This window comes from Lineus longissimus, chromosome 9 (assembly GCF_910592395.1).
Source record: "Lineus longissimus chromosome 9, tnLinLong1.2, whole genome shotgun sequence".
Lineage (NCBI taxonomy): Eukaryota > Metazoa > Nemertea > Pilidiophora > Heteronemertea > Lineidae > Lineus > Lineus longissimus.
Genome location: NC_088316.1, coordinates 16,402,145 through 16,429,816, shown reverse-complemented (window position 1 = coordinate 16,429,816; position 27,672 = coordinate 16,402,145). Strand labels below are relative to the sequence as shown.

Below are 27,672 nucleotides of genomic sequence, written 5' to 3'. Positions count from 1 at the left end.
CATTCAGCCTTAAGATTAGAATATGTTCAGGTTATCCTTAAACGACGAGAATCCTCACCAAAATGACCCATGAACAATAGTGTAGGCCGTTATTTGAATGTTTGTACCCAAATATATCGCAAAACGTACGTCATTGAGATACATACATAGCTACGACAACGTGCCTTTCGGCTTGCCTCAATAACCTCGCGCAAATCGATACAGCGATTTGGAAAATTTCCTGAACCTTTTCATTATCAGATTGATTAGTTAATGATGGAATGTGCAAGACTTTTCTCCATGTTTTGATACTCGATCAATCATTCATTAGCTTAGAATTGGTTTTACCATAAATCTATAGCTTTATCGATATTCACAATAGAACCAATAGTATGTACAGTTTACCAAGCACCTCAAGGTTTTTCATTAAAGGGACAACTTAGACGTGGTATTTTCCTGGCCAGGAAGATAGTTAACCTGCTTGCCACCATGCGCCACCACATGTAGTATCCTACTAATGCTGGTCTCTACTAATGATTTTCGCCAGTGTTGCGAGGCAGTTTTAGACATGGCTTGTGAATTTCCGGCAGACACATATGCGCCTATACTTATAGGCCTATACTTTGGACGCCAGAATAACATTGTTTACCTATGTAGATATACCTCAGATGATGCCTATTGTACTACGCCTACCAATTTAACGGAAATATCCGTGTTTTACCAAAAATAAATAATCGATGAATAAATAACTTGATGATTTATGCATTTCGTATTGTCCATGTTTAGAGCATTAAATTGTTATGCTAACGATCAATAACTAAAATGGTTCCGAGAAAACTCCGCCACCATGCATGGTACCTTCTTCTGGTACATCCCGACCGGGACCCTTGGTATCTGAAAACCTCCTTCTCCATACATTTCGCCTTCTTCTTACTCATGCGACAAACGAAAAGTGCGCTCGAGACATAATATTTTCACCGCAAAATTTGCTGTATATATTTCATTCATTTTTTTATTTTTATTTTATTCGTACAAGGATAGTACACTTAACATCAAATTGTGCGGCGCAGTGCTGGCTGTGAAGTAAATGAAATAACCTGTAAACAGGCAGAACCGTGCAGTAAATGACTATTCATTAAGTTGTTCAAAGTTACAAAATACTGAAGTCCTTAGACATGTACATAACATGGATATTGTCCTATAACCATAATGTAAAGTTCATACATGCAATTATTACTTAAATTAGTTGATACATAAGTCATGTAGTATATAATTGATTTCGTCGTTATCAAAAAATGTGTGGTCTCTGTAGTCAGGTAAGCTGATCATGTCGTTAATGACATTGGCTGTGTCAGCCAAGTTGACATTTGTGTGTCTAAGAAAATCATGTCCAAATATATGTTTAGAAAACAAGATAAAGTATCCAGTATATCATGTTAAAGATTCCAAAGGTTATGGGGAACACCCATTTGGAAATTGTTTCAATTCTAGTTGAGGTCCAAAATCGTTTTTTCGTTTCGGCTTCACTTTCGGTTTGAGTTGATAGGGCATCGTCTATCTCGGCTATATCTGTAGAGTCTTTTGCGTCTGCCGTACTGCCTTTCATGTGGCGGTTCCGGTTCTGCCGAAAAGAGAAAACAAATAATGAACAAGGCACTTGATACACGACCAGTGCAATTAAAAAAAACAGAAAATCTATAAACTGTGCCTCTGTAAAAGTAGAAAAATCCAGAACGCGAATATAATTTCTGCAGTTACCTGTTCGGCCAAAGCAACTTTCATGAACTTCTCCTGCACCTTCTCTTTTTTCGTTGTCTCTTCCCTATCTTCGCCTCTGGCGAGTTGATTGGCGATGGCGAACTCGAGTAGGGCAAGGAAAACGAAGCACAAACACACAGCCATCCAGAGATCGATAGCCTTGGAGTATGCAACTTTCGCCATGGAACCTTAAAGCAAAATATTTCAGCAATTCATTTTCTTGGTTAATTTCAACGATTTTTTTGCCAAAGGGGATAGATGGTCGTTTGTGCCATCCTCCTCCCCTTACCCCTATACTACTTGGTTCCCAATTTCATTCACTAATGGAAATTTGACAGCAACTGAGTAACACTTGCGATCCCTTCGTGGCAGCCCTTTGGAAAGCCTATAAAATCGGCCCAAAGCCTACTTCCAGCACCTGTTTGAAATATCGAGAGGCGGAGTATATTGAAAACAGCTGGTGCCAGGATGACTGTATAGGAGGCTGGCAATTACTCACTTGAGACGCTCGAGTTCATGGTGGTAATAGACAGAACGGTCAAAAGTCCGAGGGAGATCCTTGCCGGCGTGGCCCTCACATCCACGAAGAAGGATATAAAGGAGAGGAGGACTATGAGGATACTGGGGATATAGGTTCCCGTGATGTAGAAGCCGAACAATCTCGTCAGTTTGAATGTGATTTGAAGGCAGCTGTAAGACCCTGAAAGTATGGAGAGGAATTGCACTTACTTTAAAGGTACAAATTGGTCATGACAATATGTTGATTTTCGATTCTGAAATGGCTTCCAGCTGCATGACTTTGACTCCTAGTAGGCGTTAAGATATCACTAAATTGCAATAAACACTCCACCAGAACGGGAATGCAAGCATCCTCTATACATGCTTCCCGAAATTGGTGGCTTGCATTGGAACTAACTTTTTCCCCCTTATCCGTCATTAAAGGCATTCAAGTGTGTTGGTCAACCATGACTATCTCCTTTGTCCCTCCACCATAAGGCCTAGTTTCCCCTTATGACATCACTATTTCGGACACTGAGCGCCCCATTTCTGGAAAGGTGTGGTGTATATGCCTACCTGAATGTAACAAGCCATGTTGTGCATTTGTGTGTCCAAAACTGCCTCGCCATAATTATAGCGAAAACCACTATTAGAAATAAGCATCAGCAGATCAGTGTGACACTATGTGACAACGTATTATCCTCCTTGTTACCTCATCCCCACACCTATACGTTGAGGCGACATCGCTGAAGACCGTTTCGGACGAATTGACGGCAGAGCCGAAGTTTGTAATTTGAATGTAGCTCTCAACGGAGTCTGGAACAATTGATATTTTTTTAATTTGGTCGCAGTCAAGTGCCGATTTTATTAGTCATACGAACTTTAAGGAGCCGTAGGATAAAGTGATTTGAAAACCCTTTTTCTGGGGATCATTTAGGCCTACAGGTGATCGAATCGTAAAGGAAGTAGTTGATACTCCATTTATCCACTCGTTGTTCGCGACTAACTTTCGATAGTTTCATCTCGTGCGCGCCTCGTGTTATCTACATACAGTGTGTATCATAAAGATTGCTTCGATTTGCGTTTTTTGCGTTCGCGTTGATTTACAATGTAGATGTGCATGTGTATATCTTGTGATTGCTATTGAACATTTCTGTGTTTCCGCCATCTGTTGGATAATTCTTCGGAATCTGGAGATTTTAAAGTTTTGTTGTTAGTGGCCGCACGGTGACGGTAGAGACGCTAGGCTAGGCCCCTACTATGAGTTTACTACATGCACGTGCTTGGACATTATATTGGCGTCCACCATGGCGTTGCCGTTACGATTGACCTACATGACATACATAGACCCTACATGTATCTTTCCGTGTACAGCCGTCTATTATCATCGTCGTGTTCCTTTCTCCGAAAAATCAATCAAGTATTTTTTATAATAATTTATATTGGATCGTTGTAAAAACAAGCAGAGTGATTCATTTTTGGGGACCAGATCTAAGGTAAGTAGAACTACATGTACTAAGTCATGAATGAACAATTGACAATAATTCGGAGGAGAACTGATTGTATAAACTGACACTCGGGACCACGCCCAAGCATCGAAATTGCTATGGAAAAGGTTTACTATAGAGGTAAAAAGAGGAAGAGGCAGGTATGTTGAATTGTTTAGTTTCAATCGTGTTTTTACAGCACCCCTAGTATACAGTCCACCCTTTTCTAATAGAAATCGTGGCAATGTGTATTTGTTTCAAGGTTTTTCAGGTTAATTTTTTCCTGGCAGTGGCACTGTCTGTCCCTTCTGGCCTTGTGCCTGCTGTAAACACCCCCAGGTCGAATTGTTTTATCCAGGCTAAAGCAATTGGTGTTGACTGTTTTGTTTAACACAAGCACGGTGCACATTTTCAGCACACTGCTGTATTATTCTTTGATTATGAAGGTTTTATCATTTCATTATTTACCAGTATTATAACTGACAGTACAGTTTTTAAGGGCAGTGTTCTTTTTGTCCACTTCAAATTCAGGTAATTCCACTTCTCCATTAACGACTACAGGGGTTTTACTCGTCCAGTCAAACATGACCTCCCTTGTGGTGAATCCATCTGAAATGAGAGTCCTATACATATATATGATATCAAAAGGAAATAATGTAATACGTTATTTCCTCTTGATATTATCCATCTCAGGCATCTGGTAAGAAAAGAGACGCCAAATTAGATTGTTAGATCGCATGGTGACGCTAATATATACTAATAGCCTTTAGCTTTACAATGGTCTTCCAGGCCAGTCGTGGTCTCCTTCCATTAACAAATTCTATCCAAATAGAAAAAAATCACTATTGAACCTATCGGACCACTCTGAGATGAATTACGAGAATTTTGTGTTTTTCTCATTGAGGGCTGAAAAGATATCAGTACAAACCATGATGGAATCAACACGAAAAGGGTAAAGAAAAAAATAAACTTACATGATTCGAATTTTAGTGGACAGTTCTGGATGTCCATCGGGTATCTGGACAGGAACATCGGGCAGGATAAAGTCAACGAAATTCTACAATTTAGGAAAAACAATAACACATTACATGTATTTTAAAGAGAACTGATTGTTCAGACTTAAAAGTTTCACAAAGTCCCCAACAGACATCTTATCTGCTGTTATATCACAGTCCACAGGCGCTTGTCAGAGCTGTAAGATGAATATTGTTACCTCCAAGTCAAGTAAGAGCCTGTTTTCTTACTCTTCAAAATATTATGAAGTTAGTCCGATAGTCACAACCCATCCCTTTGGCCTCGGGTATGTCTGGGCAGTCATTCTCCGTATGAAGTCGTGACATTGACTTCAAGAGTATACATGTATTACTTTATGGTTATCTTGCTGACGAGTATAACGTTCATATGAAAATTTTGAAAACTAAATACTTGTATCATTTAGTGGTTAGATTACGATCTGTAAACTTTTAAATTTCAAATATATAATGTACCTTTGACTGTAAAGCACACTTCCATCGGGGTGTACTCGGAGGAGGATGTTAGGTACTGTGACTGTGTGACTGATTGACCTCTTTTCGTTTGTAAAGAAGGTATCAGGGAGCCAGATTTCATCAATTCTGGCGTATCCAAGTGTAATTGGTTCGGAGATCTTGGTGTAGGCTAGGCGCGGGTCTCGCCAGCGCTGTCGGAAGAACAAGTTCAGGCTGTAATCCTGAAATCAGATTTTAAAAAAGGTTATAGAGGGGTATTGTCGAGGCGGGTGCCGTCTGTCCATCCGTGGGTCGTCTGTACGTGGGTCCGTGGGTCGTCGGGACGTCCATCCGTTGAACTCGTTTTTTACCCCTCGGGCCATAAAGGCTATACAGGGGTATTGTCGAGGCGGTTGCCGTGGGTCCATCCGTCTGTCTTTTGAACTCGTTTCCGGAGCCTATCTCCGTAACATTAAATGCTACTTTCATTTTTCAAACGAAAAAATAGGGCAAACCAGAGTGGTTTCGCGGTAAGGCGGGCACTTAAAATCTTAGTCGTTACTGTAGCGACTGGTATGGCATGTAAGTCCAGGATGCCCCCTATCACCTCACACCAACAACATCCCCCCTAGATAACGTTTTTTCCCGCCATGGTCATTCATCACACTGATATGGCAAACAAGGATGGATTCGGGGTGAGGCTTGCACTAAAAATCTTTGTTGTTTATTGTAGCGGTGTACTGCATTTCCGATCTTTTTCGGAGCGCCCGGCCCGACCCTATTATAACTCAGGATTACTCTTGAGAAATAGTCTACATTAGTGCCAACATTTTATATGACATGCACCCAATGTCCTTTCACACCTGATGCTATTCGCTTACCATTGAATTCTCATTTACTGAACTGAACTCGTTGATGAACATATCGAACGTAACTGTTGTTGCTTTTCCTGGAAAATTAAGGAAAACGATGTTTGATTGTTTATATGGGCTGAGTCTCTGTTACAAGAACGGTCAGAGGTAGGCCTACTTAAACCCAATGTCTTTATAGAAATTTAGCGTAAGTTATTGATGATGGTGATGCATACATGTATCTTTTGTAAGCAAGTTGAAATTGACAGTTGGATGGCCCGCAAACCTAAGTGTTCAACTCTACCTGATATGAAGGTGGGCATTGCACTTACGAGGGGGGGGGGGAGGGGATGCATTCATTTCCGATGAATTCAGAAGATGATCTTAAACTTAATCTCGATTTGATTATAAAATTAACACGTTCGTACCGGCACCTTGTCCTGGTCGAATTCTCTTGTCATAATTCCTGAGCATCTCATCAAGAAGCGTCTGAATGGTATCGTTCTCTGCTGCAAGGCTGAAAACAGAATTTTATGATCGTCTCCAATTTTAAAAACATGAATATAAAAATTGTGGGCCTTTTTGGCTCACCGTTAGGGGAGTCTATACAATAGCCCTGTGTCCGTCGTCCGTCGTCGTCCGTCGGCGTCGTCGATCGTATCCTGTGGCACGTTTCTTAACCGCTAGTGCTATGAACTTGAAACTTTGTACACATGACCCCCCAGGTCAGAGGTACTCTGACACTGAATTTCGGTCCGGTCTGGTTCATGAATTGGCCACCAGGGGGCCAAAACTGAAAACATAAAAAGTGTGACATGTCTCTTATTAATGATCCGTTTTCAATAAAATTTTTATGGCAGGTTCTCCTAGCAAGGATACATCACATATCATACGGGTTTTTGATTTGACATACTTTTCAAGGTCACAGAGGTCAAATGGCGTAAATTGGCCGTTAGGATGTAACTATGGCATGTTTCTAAACTGCAATGACTATTGATCCCAAATTTGATACACATATACCCCTTAGTCAGGTGATCTCAGGGACTGAAGTTCGGTCCAATATGATTCACCACTTGACCACCAGGGGACAAAATCCAAAAACCTTAAAAATGTGATTGTTCCTTAAGTTCTTGCCCGATTGCCACCAATTTGATATCATGGGTACATCTAACCGCCATACAGTATATGTCACACAGGTTTTTAATTTGACGTACTTTTCAAGGTCACAGAGGTCAAATGGCGTTAATTGGCCGTCAGGCCGTAACTATGGCACGTTTCTTAACCGCAATGACTATTGATCACAAATTCAGTACACATGTATCCCTTTGTCAGGTGATATCTCAGGTACCGAAGTTTGGTCCGATCTGAGTTGCCGTTTGGCCTCCAGGGCCAAATCAAAAAATTCTTCAAAATGCTATTATTCCTGAATTACTTGCCCGATTGGCACCAATTTTATATCATAGGTACATCTAATTCTAACAAACATTCAATGTGTCACCCAGGTCTTTTTTGATTTGACCTACTCTTCAAGGTCACAGAGGTCAAATGTGCTGTAAATTGGCCATTTTGGGGAAATTGTAATTGCTTGGACCTACATCAAACCTAACACTACATGACACAATACCATGCTCTTCATCCATCTTTCCTCCACATGAGGTGAGCACAATGGCCCTGGCCATTTCATATGTAAACAAGTTCTACTGACAAATATGTTAATTTCGCGCGTCTGCGACAATCGGTGCAAGAGTAACTGGTAACCTTTTTGACACTATGAGAAAAGAGGGTCATCGATTTCATTAGATAAATTTTTAAAGGAACTATTGTATCCAGTGGGGTTTATCTGTTAATTACATAAATGGAAAATCAAGGTATTCAGTATGAAAGGATAGGAAAAGAGTCTTCCAAAAATTTTGATTTGAGATATTTCAAACTTTAGGTCCAATAAACTACCCAATTATTATCTTGGTACCATGTGGACCGTGTAAGAAGGACGTTTGCTCCTTTTTGTCTGATCAACAAAGCCATTCGTAATACACCATACACATAACCTCAAAATCGCTTAAAAACATACAAAACACAGAATAAAACAAGGAGAAGTTTACCTGGGCCGAAGCAGAAGAACCAGAAGCATCCCTTTAAGTAGCAACATTTCCTCGAATGTCGAAATCTACAGTATATTCTGGAAGTCCATTAAATTAATGTTTAAGTAAGACCTTTTGTGGAAAATCTTGTTTTCATTTGGCTTTGTAAATCGTTTATGTTCGCCCGAAAATAAGGTACATGTGCACGTATGTCGAGAGGAACTATTAGGGCTTCGTGTTCTAATCTACCAAAGTCCCTATGTTTACACTGCCTTTTGGTGGACTTATTTATAGGGACCACGGTGGAAGTCCATTGACGCTTGGTTAACGCTATTAGGATCAATCAAATTGTCGGTACGGGATATATCCGATTGCTGACGATTTTTTTCCCCGCATGGACTTGTTATGATGCATTCAACTGTTATACAAACGAAGGCCTGGTTGTTCAAAACGATTCGCACTAACCAGGCGTTAAGTAGATAATTTTAAATTAGATATATAAGAACATGTGCTACGCGAGAATAGTCCAATTTGCAGGAATAGTAAACTCTTTAAAGGGGGACTATAGGTATCCGTGCAGGACCGGGAGGGGTCAAATGTCTGCCTTCTTAGTAACATGAGTTTCCCGAGATACGATAGTATTGCACAGGCTGTTTGCCTCACAAATTTATGGCTGAACATCAAAGAAAAGTGAACACAGGGTGGAGGTAAGAGGTTTTGTGGGAATCGACATGGTTAATTTGGCTGTCAGTGTCAGATGCAAGCCGCAGATCATAAGAGACTTGACGAGAGATCCGTTGGGTATCTTTGGCAGAGCGGGATGAGCTTTAGATATGGCCTCCCTACTATATTGTACATAGCAATCAAATGTTTAGGAGTGATTGGGATCATTATAAAATAACAAATTCATTAGGTATGAACTGCTCTCTACAACGTGTGTCGGTAGAGGAAAGTTGCCAAAGACACATTTGACCAACTAAAGAGATAATGTGGATGAGGATGAGCCCCACAAAAAACCTGACTCAAGTTCAGTCATAAGTGTGTCTCTACCGGTTGTCCAAAAATCAGTCATTGGCCGATTAAATCTGAGGCAGAAATGTGTCTCGAAATGAGGGAGATCTATAATTAACTACACCGTACATGTATAGGAGAAAAGATGAGCATACCCGACACCCTATATATACGGTTCGGAATATCTTGCTCGAAAATCTTCTGTACCATTTCCATACCTTGGTAGAACAATGCGGTATACTGCTGTCTCTGCCGATTTGTAATCAAGTATGCAAGGCCAAGGCGCATTCTGGTAGTCACCGACAAAAGCACGTTCTGATATTTAGGTCAGCTTCATTTCCAATTAGCGCCGGGTAGTAAGGGAACAAATCGCACGGATTGTTCTTCTAATTGGTGTAGCTGTTGCCGAATGCTAAATTCGCCAATCATTCGTGTTCGCTATGGAACACGCTTCGGGGCAAGTAATTAGCACTTTCCTTTGGCTGTTTCCATTTGAGAAACACAAATTGCGGTCCGTACCAGTCCGTACATGTATGCTCATTGGGATAGTGGAAGGGGGATAACTTATTGGCTCACCGTTAGGGGAGTCTATACGATAGCCCTGTGTCCGTCGTCGTCCGTCGTCGTCGTCGTCGTCGTCGTCCGTCGTCGTCCGTATCCTGTGTGGCACGTTTCTTAACCGCTTGTGCTATGAACTTGAAACTTTGTACACATGACCTCCTAGGTCAGCGGTAGGTACCCTGACACTGAATTTCGGTCCGGTCTGGTTCATGAATTGGCCACCAGGGGGCCAAAACTGAAAACATAAAAAGTGTGATATGTCTCCTATTGATGATCCGTTTTCAATAAACCTTTTATGGTAGGTGCTCCTAGCGAGGATACATCACATATCATACGGGTTTTTGATTTGACATACTTTTCAAGGTCACGGAGGTCAAATGGCGTAAATTGGCCGTTTGGGATGTAACTATGGCACATTTCTAAACTGCAATGACTATTGATCCCAAATTTGGTACACATGTACCCCTTAGTCAGGTGATCTCAGGGACCGAAGTTCGGTCCAATATGATTCACCACTTGACCACCAGGGGGGCAAAATCCAAAAACCTTAAAAATGTGATTATTCCTTAACTTCCTGCCCGATTGCCACCAATTTGATATAATGGGTACATCTAACCACCATACAGTATATGTCATACAGGTTTTTAATTTGACCTACTTTTCAAGGTCACAGAGGTCAAATGGCGTTAATTGGCCGTCAGGCCGTAACTATGGCACATTTCTTAACCGCAATGACTATTGGTCACAAATTAAGTACATATGTACCCATTGGTCAGGTGATCTCAGGTACTGAAGTTTGGTTCGATCTGATTGGCCGTTTGGCGGGGGCCAAATCCAAAATTCTTCAAAATGCTATTATTCCTTAATTACTTGCCCGATGGCACCAATTTTATATCATAGGTACATCTAATTCTAACAACCATTCAATGTGTCACCCGGGTCTTTTTTGATTTGACCTACTTTTCAAGGTCACAGAGGTCAAATGTACTGTAAATTGGCCATTTTTGGGAAATTGTAATTGGTTGGACCTACATCAAACCTAACACTACATGACACAATACCATGCTCTTTATCCATCTTTCCTCCACATGAGGTGAGCACAATGGCCCTGGCCATTTCATTTATAATTATGAGACCTATAAAGCGCTCAATCCGCTGAAAGTGCTTCACGGTTTAACACGGCATGAAACATGTATATACTTTGTGTCTTTCACCAGCGAACCCGCCTTAAGAAGGTTAGACCAGCCTTTAAACCCAGCATGTTGACTTCTTTTCGCTTAAACATCACCCTGCCGAACCTGTCTTTACGTCATTACGCATTGCTCCAGGGAAGTTGCTATCAATCACTCCGTGCGGTGGCTGAACATTCTACGGGAGATAAAAGGAGGGATGGGCTCTGTTTATGGTTTAATGTGGCGTGTTGATGATGTTTTGCTCACGGGGGCATTATGATGATACAACACGACTGACTCTTTAAGGCGTAGGAGAAAGAGTAACAGGTCACGAAGTCCACTTAATCCCTCAGGAAAGCCATCACTACTTCCTGCTTCACCGTACCCAAAATCATAACATGTATAATCTCAAAACTCGTTGGTCTAATGCCATCATGAAAAGGAATGAACAAAAATGTCACGCTTGGAATTCCGCACTATGCCATTGAAGAACATGAAAATAGAAAAGTTAAGAACTTAAACATTAAACAGAAATTGGCGCAAATGTTTAGAAATGATCGGATAGCGAGTTTGATTGCCATGACTAATACATGTATGTTGCTTAAAGATGAAGGGTTAGTAACATCATTATCAGGTGTATATTCAGTGCCAGAAAGGACGACCGCAGGTGTACGAAACCAAATACATCCCTCACAAGCATGAGAACTAGTCTAATCCATCTGTAGCTATGAAAGCCAAGAACCGGGTGCCTGACAACAGAACCACCGATACGAATCCAAGGAGCCAGGCACATGGCAACAAGTCGTCGATTTGACTGTGTTGAAGTATCCAGGAGACGTCATCCGCTGATTAGGTAAGAGACCGCCTCGTGTTAAACATGTGCTTCGAGTGATTTATCGCCATGAAGTCATCGAACTAGAATAACGCTGTTTGTCACGTTGATTTCAATGCTTGTAAAATTATTGGACCAGGAGTGACAAAATATTTGATGTGGCTCATAGAATATGTAGAACAGGACGCCGTGTTTCGATATGTTATCTCGGACTTCTGAATTCATTATTCTTCAAGGAAGAGTAAAATCATACATTTAGCAATTTCATAACCATTTCGATCACACTCAGTTATCATTTCTTGACATTGAGACTTTCGAAATTATCTATTTTTTTTGGAGGACGACAGTAATAACTTTTTGGTAAGTTCAGTTACAAAACCAACATTGCTGTTGTTTGTTGCTGTTGTTGTTGTTGTTTTGTACCCAAAAACAAATGTTTGTTAGAAATCAATGTTTTGCCTTTTTATCTTTCCTCACTTGAATGATTTGTTAGCGTAGAAAATTGCCAGATGTTGAAATGCTTTTTTTTTGCAAGTTTTGCAGTCCATACGATCACGACGAGGTAAACGTACGATGCATGAAGGCACTTCTTAATATCGTCGATAAAATGCCTGTTGCCTGCCTAAATGTTGTTGTTGTTGTTGTTATTGTTGTTATTGTTGTCCATACGATGCACGAAGGCACTTCTTAATATCGTCGATAAAATGCCTGTTGCCTGCCTAAATGTTGTTGTTGTTGTTATTGTTGTTATTGTTGTCCATACGATGCACGAAGGCACTTCTTAATATCGTCGATAAAATGCCTGTTGCCTGCCTAAATGTTGTCGTTGTTGTTATTGTTGTTATTGTCGTTATTGTTGTCCATACGATGCACGAAGGCACTTCTTAATATCGTCGATAAAATGCCTGTTGCCTGCCTAAATGTTGTTGTTGCTGTTATTGTTGTTATTGTTGTCCATACGATGCATGAAGGCACTTCTTAATATCGTCGATAAAATGCCTGTTGCCTGCCTAAATGTTGTTGTTGTTGTTATTGTTGTTATTGTTGTCCATACGATGCACGAAGGCACTTCTTAATATCGTCGATAAAATGCCTGTTGCCTGCCTAAATGTTGTTGTTGTTGTTATTGTTGTTATTGTTGTCCATACGATGCACGAAGGCACTTCTTAATATCGTCGATAAAATGCCTGTTGCCTGCCTAAATGTTGTCGTTGTTGTTATTGTTGTTATTGTTGTCCATACGATGCACGAAGGCACTTCTTAATATCGTCGATAAAATGCCTGTTGCCTGCCTAAATGTTGTTGTTGTTGTTATTGTTGTCCATACGATGCACGAAGGCACTTCTTAATATCGCCGATAAAATGCCTGTTGCCTGCCTAAATGTTGTTGTTGTTGTTGTTAATGTTGTTATTGTTGTCCATACGATGCACGAAGGCACTTCTTAATATCGTCGATAAAATGCCTGTTGCCTGCCTAAATGTTGTTGTTGTTGTTGTTATTGTTTTTATTGTTGTCCATACGATGCACGAAGGCACTTCTTAATATCGTCGATAAAATGCCTGTTGCCTGCCTAAATGTTGTTGTTGTTGTTGTTAATGTTGTTATTGTTGTCCATACGATGCACGAAGGCACTTCTTAATATCGTCGATAAAATACCTTTACAAACATGTACTTCGTACTTCGTCGTTCGTAGCTCTTTGTACGGGTTGCAACCTGCATGTTGGTCCAGCGCAGAGCAAGATACGATTTCACCCATTCTTTCGCTGTGTCTGTATGCTTTGTTCCGGACTATAGGATTATTATTCAATTCAAACGTGTTGTTTATTTTCATGTGGCATCTTCGCACATCTTTGTGGGAATAAGTATTAATCGTTTTTTTGCAACAGGAAAGAATCTGTTCGTTACGTTTCGTCATTTACTCTATTGCCAAGCAACGGTTGATAATACAGGTAATATAAATACAGCAAGATTTGGTGACAAAGATGTGGAGACGTCTTTGAACCGTATTAATAGCCGAGGAATCATTTTGCGGATATATGCTGTTTGTATGTGCTTTTGGAGAATCCCTCCGATCCAAACATTAAACTCCACATAAAAGAGGACATGTCTACATGGCGACACGAATATTGAAAATCGGAAATAAACATCCTGATACAACGACCTTCGTCACCCTTGACAGTCAAAGTCACATCCAATATGAATTCTCCAGATGGCTTTTCCAATAATCATTTGTCGACGAAAGCAAGTGATCGTGATGTATTAAAATTTAATAAAGTGGCTTTAGAGATAGGTATGTATTATTCTGGAGCTGACATTTTCCCTTCTGCAATTCGAAATCGTGTTCATGAATGTTTGGATATGGATAGGGTGTTCGATATGCTCAGATAAAGGTTGTGGACGGGAGGGGCGCAAGCACCCCAAACGCCGCTTAACGGCAAACTGCAAGGCTGCGCAGAGCGATATGCGATATTCACCATTTGACCCGATATTGTAGCTCTTAGGCCATACCCAATGTTTCAACCATATAGGCTACAATCAATGTTTCACTGAAAGTTGCTAGAAATAACCATCGACTGTCTGTACATCATGTGCATGTGTACGTTAACAAAGTTTGAAGTTCCAAAAGCTATATAAGAAACATTGTTCGAAACAACTAGCAGATGTGCTAACACTTGAGTCGTAGATAAAGATATGTCAAGTAAATCAGTTTCTAAACGACACTAGCATGTACACATCTGCAATGGCGATGTGATGCTCTGTATTCTGTCTTTATTTTCTTGAGATTGTACAAGAACATATCAGTGAGGCTGTTATACTAAGTGTATATCGAGCGCAAAGCAACGGCCAGCACAACAACTTGTCAGCAAAGCAAAACCTGATGTCATTGGGTCACTGCAGTCACGAATCCACCTCATTGACATGAACTCCTTGAAACGGATATAATCTTTAGAAGTTTCGTGGCTCTGGGTAGATAAAGGGGTCATAAGTGGTCGTCTTCATCGTATTTTGACATGCATGCAATTGTTTCCGAATGATTTTGTTTTTCTACAACGAAGCTTCCCATGTATTGAGACCAACTGATGGATATCATATGACGGGTGGACGAGAGCTGGTCTCTAAAAATTATTCAAGGTGTCGTCCAATAGTTAGCGAGGCAACTTTAGGTTCTTCATGCGAAAAAGTGTCGGGAGTCGTACTTGGCGTGCAACTCAAACAGTCTATACGTCTCTAATGGAGGTGATTTTCTGCCCACCTTTTAGAAACCAGATGATGCCTCACAATCGAACAGACCCCTGCACATGTTCATTTGACTTGTTGGAACCTAGCTCTCATTTATCTCTATTGGTTTTCGCTTTCCGTCTCAATTCATGACAGATTGCTCAGGTTTCCTTTTGAAGGGGTACAATGTACATGTCAAGTTGCGATAAAGACGACCGGTGTATTGACCCCCAGTTTAACCTCACCAAGGTCATGAGGTCTCTCAAGGCTTGATTGGTTTCGCAGATTTTATTTCAAGAGTAAATGGTTCTACGGATTTGAGTATTGCATTGATCGAATGGCATTTTGGCTTTAGCGTTAAAGATGTAATACGCGTTTTGTGTTGTGATGGCTTGTCGCGATATGCCCAGCTGGACTTATTCAATCGTTTTAACGGTCAACAGTGTCAAATATTTTAATAGCTTGATATATTGCGGATTGATGAATGAGTCAGGTGAATAACTCAAAAAACTTTGTTCTTGAAAAACCAAATCATTAGTTCTTGAAAAATCAAAACATTGCGTAATCTATTGCTAGGGTCACGTTCTTGTTTCACACATTTAGTTAGAGTGGTGGCATATTGGTGTTTCATGCCAGTTCTTAATCTTACATGTACACCATCATGGTAAACATAGATGGAATACGAACACGAATATGAACGATTTATTGCGATTAAGACTTTAAATTCGTGGACGAAAAACATCGGGTTTTTTGAATCTCCAAAATAGATTACTTCCATATGTTACACTGCAATTGAATTCGGTGTGCTTTATTACCATCTTTGGCAATATTCTGAAACACGAACGATTACTAGAGATACCCTTGCTAACAAGCAATGGCTTTGATATGTCACAGAAATGGTAATGATCCTCGCGTAGTAAGTAAAAACAAAGGATTTAGTGAGATGGATAGCTAACGGCAAGGTTCACTTCTGCTACCATTACCAGTCACTTACCGAGTCTTCATCACGATCGATTTTAAAAAGTTTGTTAACTTCATGTTGCCGGATAACAGAAATGTACAGGTGAATGATGGAAGGATGTAATTCTTGTCCCAAGGATATACATGTATGCCCACAGCACTACAATAACGTAAGTAATTTTGCCTTGGGGACGAGGCCTGGTCCTATGTTCATCCGCGATGATAATGATCTAAAACCCTATCCTCTGCCCGGAGACACTAATCGTTTCCATTTGACGTCAAATCCTTCTGCCGCGATGAGCTCCTTGCTCAAGGCGCCGTCCTGTCATCCCCGCACATTCAACATGGCCGCTAAGAGTGTTGCGTGTATATGGAATTATGCGGTTATCAAATAGATGGTTATTTTGATGAAAAATATGGCGTCGGAACCACCTTAATTAAGAAAACAATATATTTGTTACTTAAAATGACCGTTTAATTTACTTGCAATATCTAATTTGGTCGTCACCTCTGTGACACTTTGCAACTGAGTGAAGGATATGGCCAAGAGGTCCGAAATTCGGCAGTGTAGTGCGCAGCAATTGCAAAATTCAACAGAAAATCCAATGCGTATATAAAGATCGATCCAATGCTTACAAAAAAATGATCGCATCCAGGGACACGCGTGTACAAACGAAGCGCGCATGACGCGAATACCTAAAGAATTGAGATACTTTGTGGATGCATATTTAAGGTTCCCCCTACAATAGCCAGCTTTTCGATCAAGTTGAAATTCGACCTGACAGGGATGAGCCTAAAAGCATTTTCTCTGATATCGTATATGGCTTCTCAGTAATTATGCATGATCGGGTCTAACTTTGTCAAACACACTAAAATCTATTGTATTTGCATATTGAGTACACAATAATAATCTTGCAACATGACTCGACTCTTCTTCTTCGTGTTAGAGTCCGCCAGTGGATATGGTTTTTTTGCAAACGATAGTATTTGAGAAAATCCTTCCTGTTACACCTAGTGTACAAATTAGCCTGTTTTCGCACTTCATCGTTCTCTTTTAAAACTGCTTACCACTAACCACTAACATTCTACATTTGCCTGTGTCATAGTCAGTAGCGTAGTCATGGCGATAGGCCCTATGTTCTTGGCAACAGTATATTGTAATAGGTTCTTTTTTCCACACTCGTGGTGCTATCCATTAAACTGCGTCTTAGCGGATAGTATAGCTGGTATAGACTTTTCCTAGGTCTCCATGTGTAATTGAAGTAGAAAAACAGACGGAGGGCTATGAAAAATCATTTTATCTAATTTTTCTTAATCACATTTATAAATGATAGAAACAAAAGGAAAATCAGTTAAATGCATATCATCCTGAACCTGACAACCGGGTTATTTCTTACAGTGTAAAAGCCACTAAAGCCAATTCTCCTATATGCATTATTGCGTTTGTTGAACCAGCTACCACACCCACCTCGTAAATCTCCAAGAAGACGTCACGGCGTTCTTGATATAGGGGACCCTAATTAACACGTGGAGGATAACCCTGTGGTATTAAATCTTGCTAATTAGGGCGTTTGACAAGAATCGGTCGCCAATGTCAGTGTTGGTGACGTGTGACTTCCGCCATAGGCTACGTTGTCACACTGGGGATTATACTTTAAAGGTATCCCTGAACCGTAGTCCTTTCTTGATCCTGTCAATGAATGGAACATCATACATGTATAGCTCACGATATCGAGTATTTCGATATACCATGAGTTTCCGTGACTGGTGGCAGATTGCATGATCCACTTCATTTGTTGTCCAGCGTATCGGGTGCCAGGACTTCAAACGTGGTTGTAGAAGTTCCAAAGGACAGAGAGGCTTATGGTTGCTCTATCTTCACGACATCGCGCGACCTTTCAATATTGCCCACGTGACACTAGCTAACAAACATTGATCACCTCTGAACCCCGCGCCGGCCCAGGTCCTGTGTGCAATGCTGCCGTAAATGGAAAAACCTTCAAACGTTAACTGACTGCGTTGCCAAAAATATTGTTCTGATGATAGTGCAGTACTGTTCATCATTATGAAACTGCTGAAGGACTTATTATCAAAATTGTGAAAGTGAGTTAGGTTAACAGCATATCGTGCAGTTATAATTGCATTTCCATTACATTACGTTTCCACTATTCGAAAGCAGCTTTACGAAACATCTTATTGTTTTTACGGGTGATTGCAATAAGATACGGCCACGCTAAGCCGCTTCCTTCGCTTTCGGTATAGAGAGTCTCTAGCCCTTGTAGTATTAGCGCACCTCGCCCTGATGTCCTATAGATTATAACCTTGACGACATCGAAGCGATGTTCTGGCAAGAAAAGGCCATCGTCTTTTCCAGATGCATAGATTTATCAATTGTTTCATATCATGTCTCGATGAGAGGTTGTTGTAAACCATGTAGGCAATTGTTGTAATTGTTATATACACATGTACATGTACTCTGTTGAAAGTAAAAAAAAGAAATGCGGGGGAAATGTGCCCATTCACTCGCTTGCAGGGAACCACTTGAGTATGGAGGACGATGACACGCGTTACATCAGTCACACAATAACATCATGGAAATGTTTGCTTTCACGGTTGACAAGTTATCAGACAACGATTTCCAAATCAAATAAGAGGAAAATGTCCATATAGGTTGGCAGGTAAAGCGGGAACAAGCAACTTTATAATACCTACTCCAGCGTTAGTTAATATCGTGATAGCCTGCCCGATTCCATGTTACTATCATATGTAAAAGGAAATACGATAGGAGAGAAGCATGACTAGGAGTTGTAACGCATGCTATCTACTTTGATAACTTGTGGCAAGCACGGAAACCTTTCTGATAAAGTATGAAATGTCAACTAAAGCCTCAGTCTCTACGAGCCGTCTGCTCCGAACGACGTCCGTTGCACTGGAAGATGAATGCATGCCTGACAATGTTTATTGTTGTTTCGTTGATCGAAAAAAAATCTCGCAATTCACCTTCATGAACTGGTTTTGTTGAAAACCATGCACTGACATTCGATCCGAAATCTTCCTGTAAAGGCACAAAGAATCCTACAAACTATCCTATTGCACCTATTGATACCAAATTGATCTTTACAAACCATAAGCTGAAGCAATTTGGATAATGTTTACATTATTGGAGAGAATCACTTTGTATTGACCGGTAAGTGGAGCCAGTGTTATGTGTATTGAACACTCCATCTCGTTTGGGTGAAAGCGACGCGAAGCTGATGGTACAACGCCAAATTGCCGAACAAAGCTTTTTTATCACATGCACTATATACGTGTGTATTTCAAAATGGACGGGAGGCGTATTTTTAGTGACTATCTTTGAAAAAGGAATCGAGCTTGCCAAAGTATATTGTCAATGTACAGGATGTACATGTACATTACAATAGAGCCAAACCTCTATGCAACTGAAAATGTTAAACATGGAGGTATTTTTCCTCAGTTACCTCAAATTATGATCCGTCTTTTAGTTCCTGATGGCAAATTGAAGGCATTTCTGACAGGAAACGACATGAGTTTTCCACAATGACTCTTCAACATTGACAGTTACAAATGCGACGTCTAATATAATTGAGATGCGGTATATGTCTCAAAAGTAACATCTTAACAGCATACGTACATGTGGTTAGATTTTGATGTATTTAATATGATTTATCATAAGGGCGACATGGTATATCATTTTGCCTGAAGACATCATGAAGGGCCTATCGTAAAACACATATATACATGTAATAGTATTAATGTTATTGGCAATTATGACACATTCAAAGCAACTCGTAAGACGATTATGGATGTACGTCAATGAATATATCCGTGATAACAAATGTTTGAAGTCACTAATGCGATTACGAGTCTATGGCACAGGTACTGTTACTCTTGCTGTTATCTCGACTTGCTTTCAAGGCGGAGGAAACTTTGACACAAAAATAAAAAAGGATGGTATCGTTGATCCGGATCTGTCCCTGTGAACCGTCTTGATAACCAAATCAAAAGATGCCCTGGTCGTCGATACTATCGGTTCTGTTCGTGTCATTGTTTAGGGTGAAAACCAACTGCCGAATTTCCAGCCTTCAAAATTAGTACTGATCGATATTCTTCTTCAGTCTCGTTCATCGATCACACCAAAATCACAGCCAGAAATGGTGAGAGTTGCAAACATGGGCGATGAGCTGTAAATTGTTCTAAATCAACTACGTATACTGCACTTAACACGTTGCATGTTAACATCTTTCATGTAACGTTTGAACCCCATTCCAGGATTAACATCAAGAGTTAAGTCGTATTGTTGATCCATCGACAATGGTCTTTGCACTCAAGGCGCTTTCAAGTCGCTACGTGATCCGAAGAATTAAAACGTTTGTTTTGAGATTTCCTGCACTCGAGGGAATGATAATGGTTTACTGTAAACCGCCTGTCAACAGTTGCAGTAAATTTTCGCGGGCGATGTATTTTGCGGTTTTTACAAATAAATGAGATTCGCTAAAACAAAATTCGCGAAATTTCTTTCGATTAAAAAAGCGAAAGAAATATCGTACTTCGCTAAAATATAACGGTGAAGTCACCTTATCGGCTGTAACACGCCCTGCAGTGTAATGATAGTCGGCGGTGGGTACAATGCTGTGCCGCAGGTGACTGTCGAATCACGTTGAACCAAATTGGTTGTTAATGACAACTGAGCCAACAACCCCCGTTGTGCCCCAGGGCTCAAACTTTGCTAAATAATTTCTGCTTCTGGGCATCTGCAGCACGCTTGCTCTAGGTTCAGCTTATTCATAGTCTATAATTATCAACACAGATTTCTTTTCTCACCATAACGTAAAATATGGGGTTTATTTTCTAATAGCAACGACTGTAAAGGCATCACACTTTTACCCCGGTCTTACCTGGAACGTGGGAGAATATATTTTAACTTTTTGCCTGTTAAAGTTCGTTTGCACTACCTTTGGGCCACTCGATCTACATTTTGCAAAGTCGCTGAAAGAAAAAATCATTTCCCGGAAGGTTACGTTACTATGCCTATATGTACATGTAGGAAGGGTTTGGAAACAAAAGGTCATACCATCTTAGTGCCACTACCATACTGACTGTCCTCCGCATATCGTTTTATTTACCAATAGAGTTGGACAGGCGCAAGCGACAGATGAAAAATATCAATTATGATATTGCGTGCCCCTGTTTATCCTTTCTTTAATACGGTACCATTAACGAAAACACTGGCACCTGCCAGAGATGCGTAGGAAGGATATACAAACGTATATCGCCCTAAAACAATGTAAATAGTTTAGGGTGGTCCTGCACCACGGATCTATACGCAGAGTCGATATTTTTCAGTAGAATACTTAGTGCAGTGACCGCATATGTAGTAAGTCGAAGCGACGGTATAGTTACTCTCGACATGTTTGAATTAAAAAAACACATATACATGTACATGTTGTCATTAATCGCGTTTCGATTCAATTTGCCATCTACGAAGTAGATTTATAGATAGGTCTTTTGGCATACAAGGCCATCTAAAGCTACATAAACAATCAAAACAGTTCCAAGTGGAGATTACGCCTCCCGTTTGAGAGGAGATTTGTTGCTTAAGGGCGGCTATTGGCTGAAGATGATAACATATCCGCATGACTAGAAAACAGTATTGAATCCCTAATAATTTCACAAAGAAAATATTTTTAATGCGTAAATTATAGAAATATCAATCTCAGGGGTAGTTTTAGTTTATACAATGGCAGTTACAACGTTAATGCTTTTACCTTGGGGATTATTGCAATAATCTGCATCTTTAAATAACTGAAAAACTTTGTGAAGCGGAAACATAACAACTTTGATAACCTTGTTTTCTTCAGCAAATGTAATTACCATGATATTAAGGTCCAAGTTAACATTCTGGAGAAGGCTGGAGCGTTGTTTTTCGAATCAAACTGGTAAATTTAGTATAACTACATGTAATGTATGATAACATCAATGATTCGAGAGTTGGAGAACATTGTCCATGGTACGCTTGAACAAACTCTTCCCAACTACCTTAATGGATACTGTCACGACGACTGAACTGTTTATGACATATCGAATGAACGCCGCTTGCACTGGAGACATCTTGTTGATGGATAACTCGTCAGTCCATTGAATCGTTTTATCGATAAGGAACAGCTAAACTTTCTTATTCGTCCATCATATGTTCAGTGTAATATCGTAAACCGCTGAATTCTTGCGAAATTCGTGGATGTTCAACCTCTATTCGTAAAGATAAAAATCGCCGATTTTTTTTCTAATAGCGTCAAGAGTGTGCCGAAATCTCAGCCAACCTACTACAAGACAGTCGTCTTGTCTAAACCAATTCAATAGTAAGTACTATTCCGGGTGAATGACCTTTCTGTCAGATGAGTAAAAGAAAGGGAACCTGAATGGAAAAGGAGGAGGCTTTTAAATGTCAAGGATCCCAGGCTTGACACATGGTGGCTCTGAGTGAAAGGTTAACTTAGTTTTTGTTCTTTAGAAATCGATTCACTACGAAAAATTCTATCATTTGCACCTGACGACCAATGAGATTAAATTGGTGACTTCGTCTCTAGCAACTTTCCTATATGTCTAAGTAGATGATATCACACTCTTCTCTACATAATTCCATGATAATTCCATGATATTCTATCCATTATTGGCGGGCACAGTTTCGGGAAGTCTGTCTCTTAATAGACACTGTCCTATTGCAGTTTTGTGAAGGCACAAGGCATTCTTTTAACAGGGAATTAGCAGTAAACCAAAACGAAATTGTCCTTCTAATTGATTTACATGTCGAGATTTCGTTCGTTTTAACGCCCAAAGGTATTGCTTTAGATTTCCTATTACGCGTGCCGTTTGCGTCTTATAATTTACCTAACTCGATTAAAACGAATGCAAATGCTTTCATGCAAGAAAAGCCGCCAATCGGATGTTGTGGTTACTCCACTCTAACCTGACTGAATAGCATGTACTACGACGGTTGTCTTATGCATTTGTTATAGGGATTGATATAGGTCTAATTCGGGATGAAGCTTTTTTATAGAAAACAGTTATGAGAATAAGAAAGGAACATGGTTACGTTAATGCAGCGTCTTTTTATGACTTACTGTTAAGGAACGATCTTCGCCAGGCTGCTAGTTGTATTGTGAATTTCTTTTGAAATGCATGAATTTGGTGAAATGTCATCTTGGTTGTCGTGGTTATGCTTTTATACTCTATTCGTAGTAACATGAGTTAAACAGTTTTTACTCGAAAATACCCTACTGCTCTGTTAGTCTAATTCTGCTTCATCAATCGCCCCTGCTCTTGGAAGTATTATTCTCCGGGGAACATTCCTCTTCCAAGGCGGGACGAGCGTGTTACGTCATCTTGGTGAATCTGCATAACTACTGGCTTTCAACTTGAGCACCGTTCACCCAAACCGATTATATTTTCTCTCACTGAAAAAATCGCGGGACTAAAACCCATTACGCCTTTCTTGACAACCACAATATGTCACCTCATATTTAAAACCTGCGCTATCGTCATATCCGATGATTAGAGCAATGTCTTTAAGCGCTAATTCTCTTCTTTCATAAAATCAAATTACCAGTAAAAAGCCAACGCCCGGTGAATTCTGTCATTTCTAAAATGTGTCTGACATGAACATTAGTGTGCCGTCGTCGGAGGCTGTCATCTACTTCTACGTTGATTGGATGCTTTAAGGTCGTTTAGTTCATGACACAATGCAAGTCGATTTTGAAATGGAATCTCCTTTTCTGGATTTTACAGGCGATGTAAGACATGCTATCACAGAAAAAAACACGTCCCATTTAAAAAAAATTCTAACAGGTCTAATAAAATAGCTAAGACAAGAATTTAGTCGAATTTGTGTGGTTTCAAATTGATGTAAAGTTTTCAATGTATACAATGTACAGTAGTGCTGTCAAGATACACGTCAGGAAAATGTGATGATAATCCTAGCATTGGGTTTTTTAAACCGGGAAAATGTTTTTACGCAGAATGTACAACGAATGCGGTGCTGATTTTAATGTGTACTGAACTCTGATGCTGTGATCCCTTAGTCTTCATAGTATAGGCAAATAGTTGCGTGACAATAACCCTGCAAAATGACCACTGCAAATTACCGTCCTTGGTAAAACATTTCACAAAAAGAGGTCCAGAAGAGTCAGATAAACAATTACCAACCATCATGTACGTAGTGTGTCACTAAAATTTGTGTCTGAGTTCAATTCACGCCAGTAGTAGTATATGGTTGATTCCCAAACCAAAACGGCGATTTGTGTTTTGGGAATCAACTATAAAATCCACCAAAACGGCCCTTATACTACTACTCATGATAGACACAAATTAATTCCTGCCACTAGCTGCTCATCAATAGTGAGCGACTTTTCTCTTAGCCACAATAACAATCTGATAGCCAAGTACATTTATGAGAAGTAATTCATCATTTGTCCGCTGGCAGCATGAATGCCGCTGCTACACAAACTAAAGGAATACGATCGATCCATTTTACCGTCTTCAGAAAAAAACCCAACCTGTTTAAGAACAGCCAATACATTTTCCCCACTGGCACCTGTAGTTTCACTTCTCGCCGTCTAACGGCGCAATCACCACAATCTGTCACAACACAGCACAATCCCCCTAAAACATCACATAACGGATACCTTTCAAAAAGGAACAGTGCAAAATCTTATTTGGACCGTTGTCTGTGATAAGCAAACATGGTTGGTGCCAGGAGTACCAGAATTTTACGGTAGGTCCCATGAAATATATTCTCCCCCCAAAACGTGCTTTCTATACCTTGCGCACCTTCTCCCCTCGTTACCATGCGTTTGTCGCTTTCGCTGGATAAGCCGTAACTAAGGAGTACCAACGACGCGTCTTGGGATGTAGTATACATGGCTCCTAATGCGACAGCATGATTGCAGGTGATATACAGAGTGTCTCTTGGATTTTTCCTTATTATGTTGTCATGTTATGTTAGTTGATTCATTCGAGTCTAATAGTCACAAGTGTTGTGGGTGTGGCATGGTAGAAATTGCTTTGATAGCGACTAGTTGGAACATTGCAATTAACGATATAATATGATGGTTATGTATTGTCTAGCTTAGTTTCAGAGTTGTGAGCTAGATCATTTATTGCCAATTCATTAGTGAGAAAATCATTGTAACAACTGGCTGAAGATCTTTGTGGTCTTGGATATGGATTCCTTTGAAGGATGTTACCTGCTCCTACTTTCAGTTCTGTTGATGTTAAGGCAGAAGTGAATAGTATTGATATGTAAATAAATGCTGATACATATCGTTCACAACATTAAATTGAGGTTACTACTTTACCGTCATGCAAAAAGTGGATGATTTGAAAAGAACGTTCACACTGTCTGATTATTCACTGGTACGGCGAGCGCAGCCTGTCCATTACAACCCAGTGTCTGCTGGTGGCAACACTCTCGAGCGACGACAATAACGCCTACGTTTTCAATTACCATGGCGATGTGGCCCTTATACTCTAAATATTTTCCCTAAAGAAATTGATACCTTGCAACCTTGAAATGTATACGATGGATATACTGGTTGGAGGATTTAAGGAACGCTCAGCTTAATAGTGCGCTTACTATATCTGGGTATAAGTCAATAATGAATTACCATCGTGATTAATTGCTTGTAATTATTGACAATCGATTTTCTATTATCAGCAATACCTAAGTTTATTTGCTTGTGGTGATTTATTCGCAATTCATACTGTGTTGCTTTACATCTAAGTGGAGCCCGAGGCAGCCATTGTGAAGAAAACAATAACCAATGTCTGTCTTAACGCACTTTACCAAAGCTGAAACTATACGAGACCTCCATAGACACCTTTGAACATTTAAGAGCTCGCCCGGTGAAAACGAAGATACGACCATACTGAAATGTTATTCAGACATCTTAACATTTCGCCGCGACGCTCCTTGTGAGAACAGGCAGATATCGAGTACATCAACATTGCTATCTGTCATTACGTATGAAAATACGTTAGCAAGTTTGGCGATGGGGAGGAAACACTATTAGTTGCGTAGTAGCCTTAATGCGACCAGTGATTGCTAGTCCATCAGTTGATGAACACATTCGAGCTATTTTGCCAAGTATTTCTTTAAACCGTAACGACCGGAGATACTAAATCGTTTGGTTCAAATTAGGCATGAAAACAGTTAGAGCTGCAATTTGCTTAATCATGGCAATTTTGCGGTATTAAGATCGTTCAGTTCGTAATAATAAATACCGTAGGATTTACTAGGCTTTCTTTGCGAAAGACACTCTGCTCGATTAGAAACGTCAATTGATAAAACAGTTGAAAATAAGTCGGTGGTTTTATCTTTCCTAGTTCTCAAGAATAACTTTTTTTTTATATATTCAAAAAGTCTGAGTTGATCATGGCATATGTCATGTGCAGTGCATAACTGTAATCGAGTCAACAATCATCAGTATTAAACAGAAAATCAGAAGGTACATTTCTCGGGCGGTGAAAATGCCAAAGGCGGCTAAATCGCTTGCCGCACGAAATCCCCCTTAAAATCGTTCCTCGTGATTTCTCGACACTGCCTTCGTACGGAGACCATTTTTCTTGTCATTAAGCTACCGGTGTATTGAAAGTAAATCACATCGTTCAGGAAGTTATCGCCACAACTCATAATAAAGTGTGCTTCGTCGCAATTTCCTGTGGTGATACTAATGTATAAATACACGATATGAAGCGGGCTTTTGTACGAAAGAAAGGTAGAAGACGTTAATGACCTTCTTGGTTAATGAATTTCATAATATGCATATGCACTGCTTTCTGAAGCCATTCTGTTCTGTTTTTGTGAGTGATTTAGTATTTGGCTACACCTCTATGACACCGACTGAGTTTGAAAAGTGTAGGCAGTTATCCCTATAATAAGCGTTAAAAAGTCAATTCAAATGTAAATAATTTCGTAAGCAGTACCTTGATACTACCAAGTCTGCCTATTCGGAACGGTAATATTCACCATGGTGTTATATCTTTACATACCCGTATAATTATATTTACCATTTTACCATTAATACAATTGACGAAATTTATTAGCGACTACCAGAAGCCGGCTGTGACCCCACTGGTACGAACACCTGCCTAATCATCAGATGCTGTTATGCTACAAAAGCTTCATGAAGTATATGGTATGACCTAAATTGATTAGTCGTCGCAGCCTTGTATTCCTGCCTCTCAACACATGCATTATTCAAAGCCCTCTGTGTAGTAAGAGAATACCTTATTCCGTTTTGGAGGTGGACACAGACTGATTGGCGAATATAGGCAAATGGCAAGGGCAAATGGTACACCTGTTTGTCCATGTGGTCCCGACATTCACCGTTCAATGTCTTTCCAAATAATGTCTTAAGTTAGGTAGTCATTTCCGGCGTAGTAGAAGTGTGGGTGTCATGTTACAAACAGACTTCATCACTTTGGGAAGCACGTGCCTTGGTTTCTTTATTCATGTAAACATATTTGGCACCGGAGTTAAATAATCGAAAACAGTCATTAATAGTCAATCCGCCCTTTTGTGACTAATTTGAAGAAAAAAAAACGCTTTAAAAAGTGTTGTGAGACTCAAGAGACGATAAGAATTTTGAAACCCGCGCGTCCCCCGGGGTTGAATATTTTGATATTCAAACCAACATGAGACACCTGGGCCCGGCTGTTCACACACTGTTAAAATAGTCGACCACGGATCCGAAGAATCCGATACAGACACTTGCCCAAGTT

The 27,672-nt window shown here is 40.1% G+C and overlaps 2 protein-coding genes across 5 annotated transcripts in view; one reads left to right on the top strand and one right to left on the bottom strand.

Annotated features, from left to right (window-relative positions):
• Window positions 1-1,002: 1,002 nt before the first annotated feature.
• Window positions 1,003-15,954, bottom strand: LOC135494084 (glycine receptor subunit alpha-2-like). Its single transcript, XM_064781835.1, has 10 exons — window positions 15,911-15,954; window positions 6,468-6,556; window positions 6,070-6,137; window positions 5,210-5,430; window positions 4,697-4,740; window positions 4,191-4,331; window positions 2,237-2,437; window positions 1,738-1,925; window positions 1,507-1,600; window positions 1,003-1,076 (listed from the first exon to the last, which is right to left on the bottom strand). The coding sequence occupies exons 1-10, from the start codon at window positions 15,952-15,954 to the stop codon at window positions 1,003-1,005; spliced, it is 1,164 nt and encodes a 387-aa protein (XP_064637905.1).
• The window catches only part of LOC135493455 (transmembrane protein 272-like), a 92,688-nt gene continuing 76,670 nt past the window's right edge, over window positions 11,655-27,672 (top strand). The window contains exons 1-2 of one of the 4 annotated variants that reach the window (XM_064780812.1): window positions 11,655-11,717; window positions 12,036-12,056. The gene's annotated coding sequence lies outside the window, so the exon portion shown is untranslated. Of the gene's footprint in view, window positions 11,718-11,991; window positions 12,057-22,211; window positions 22,254-24,519; window positions 24,665-27,672 lie in introns of those variants that run through there. The other 3 variants (XM_064780811.1, XM_064780815.1, XM_064780810.1) reach the window with 3 other exon arrangements.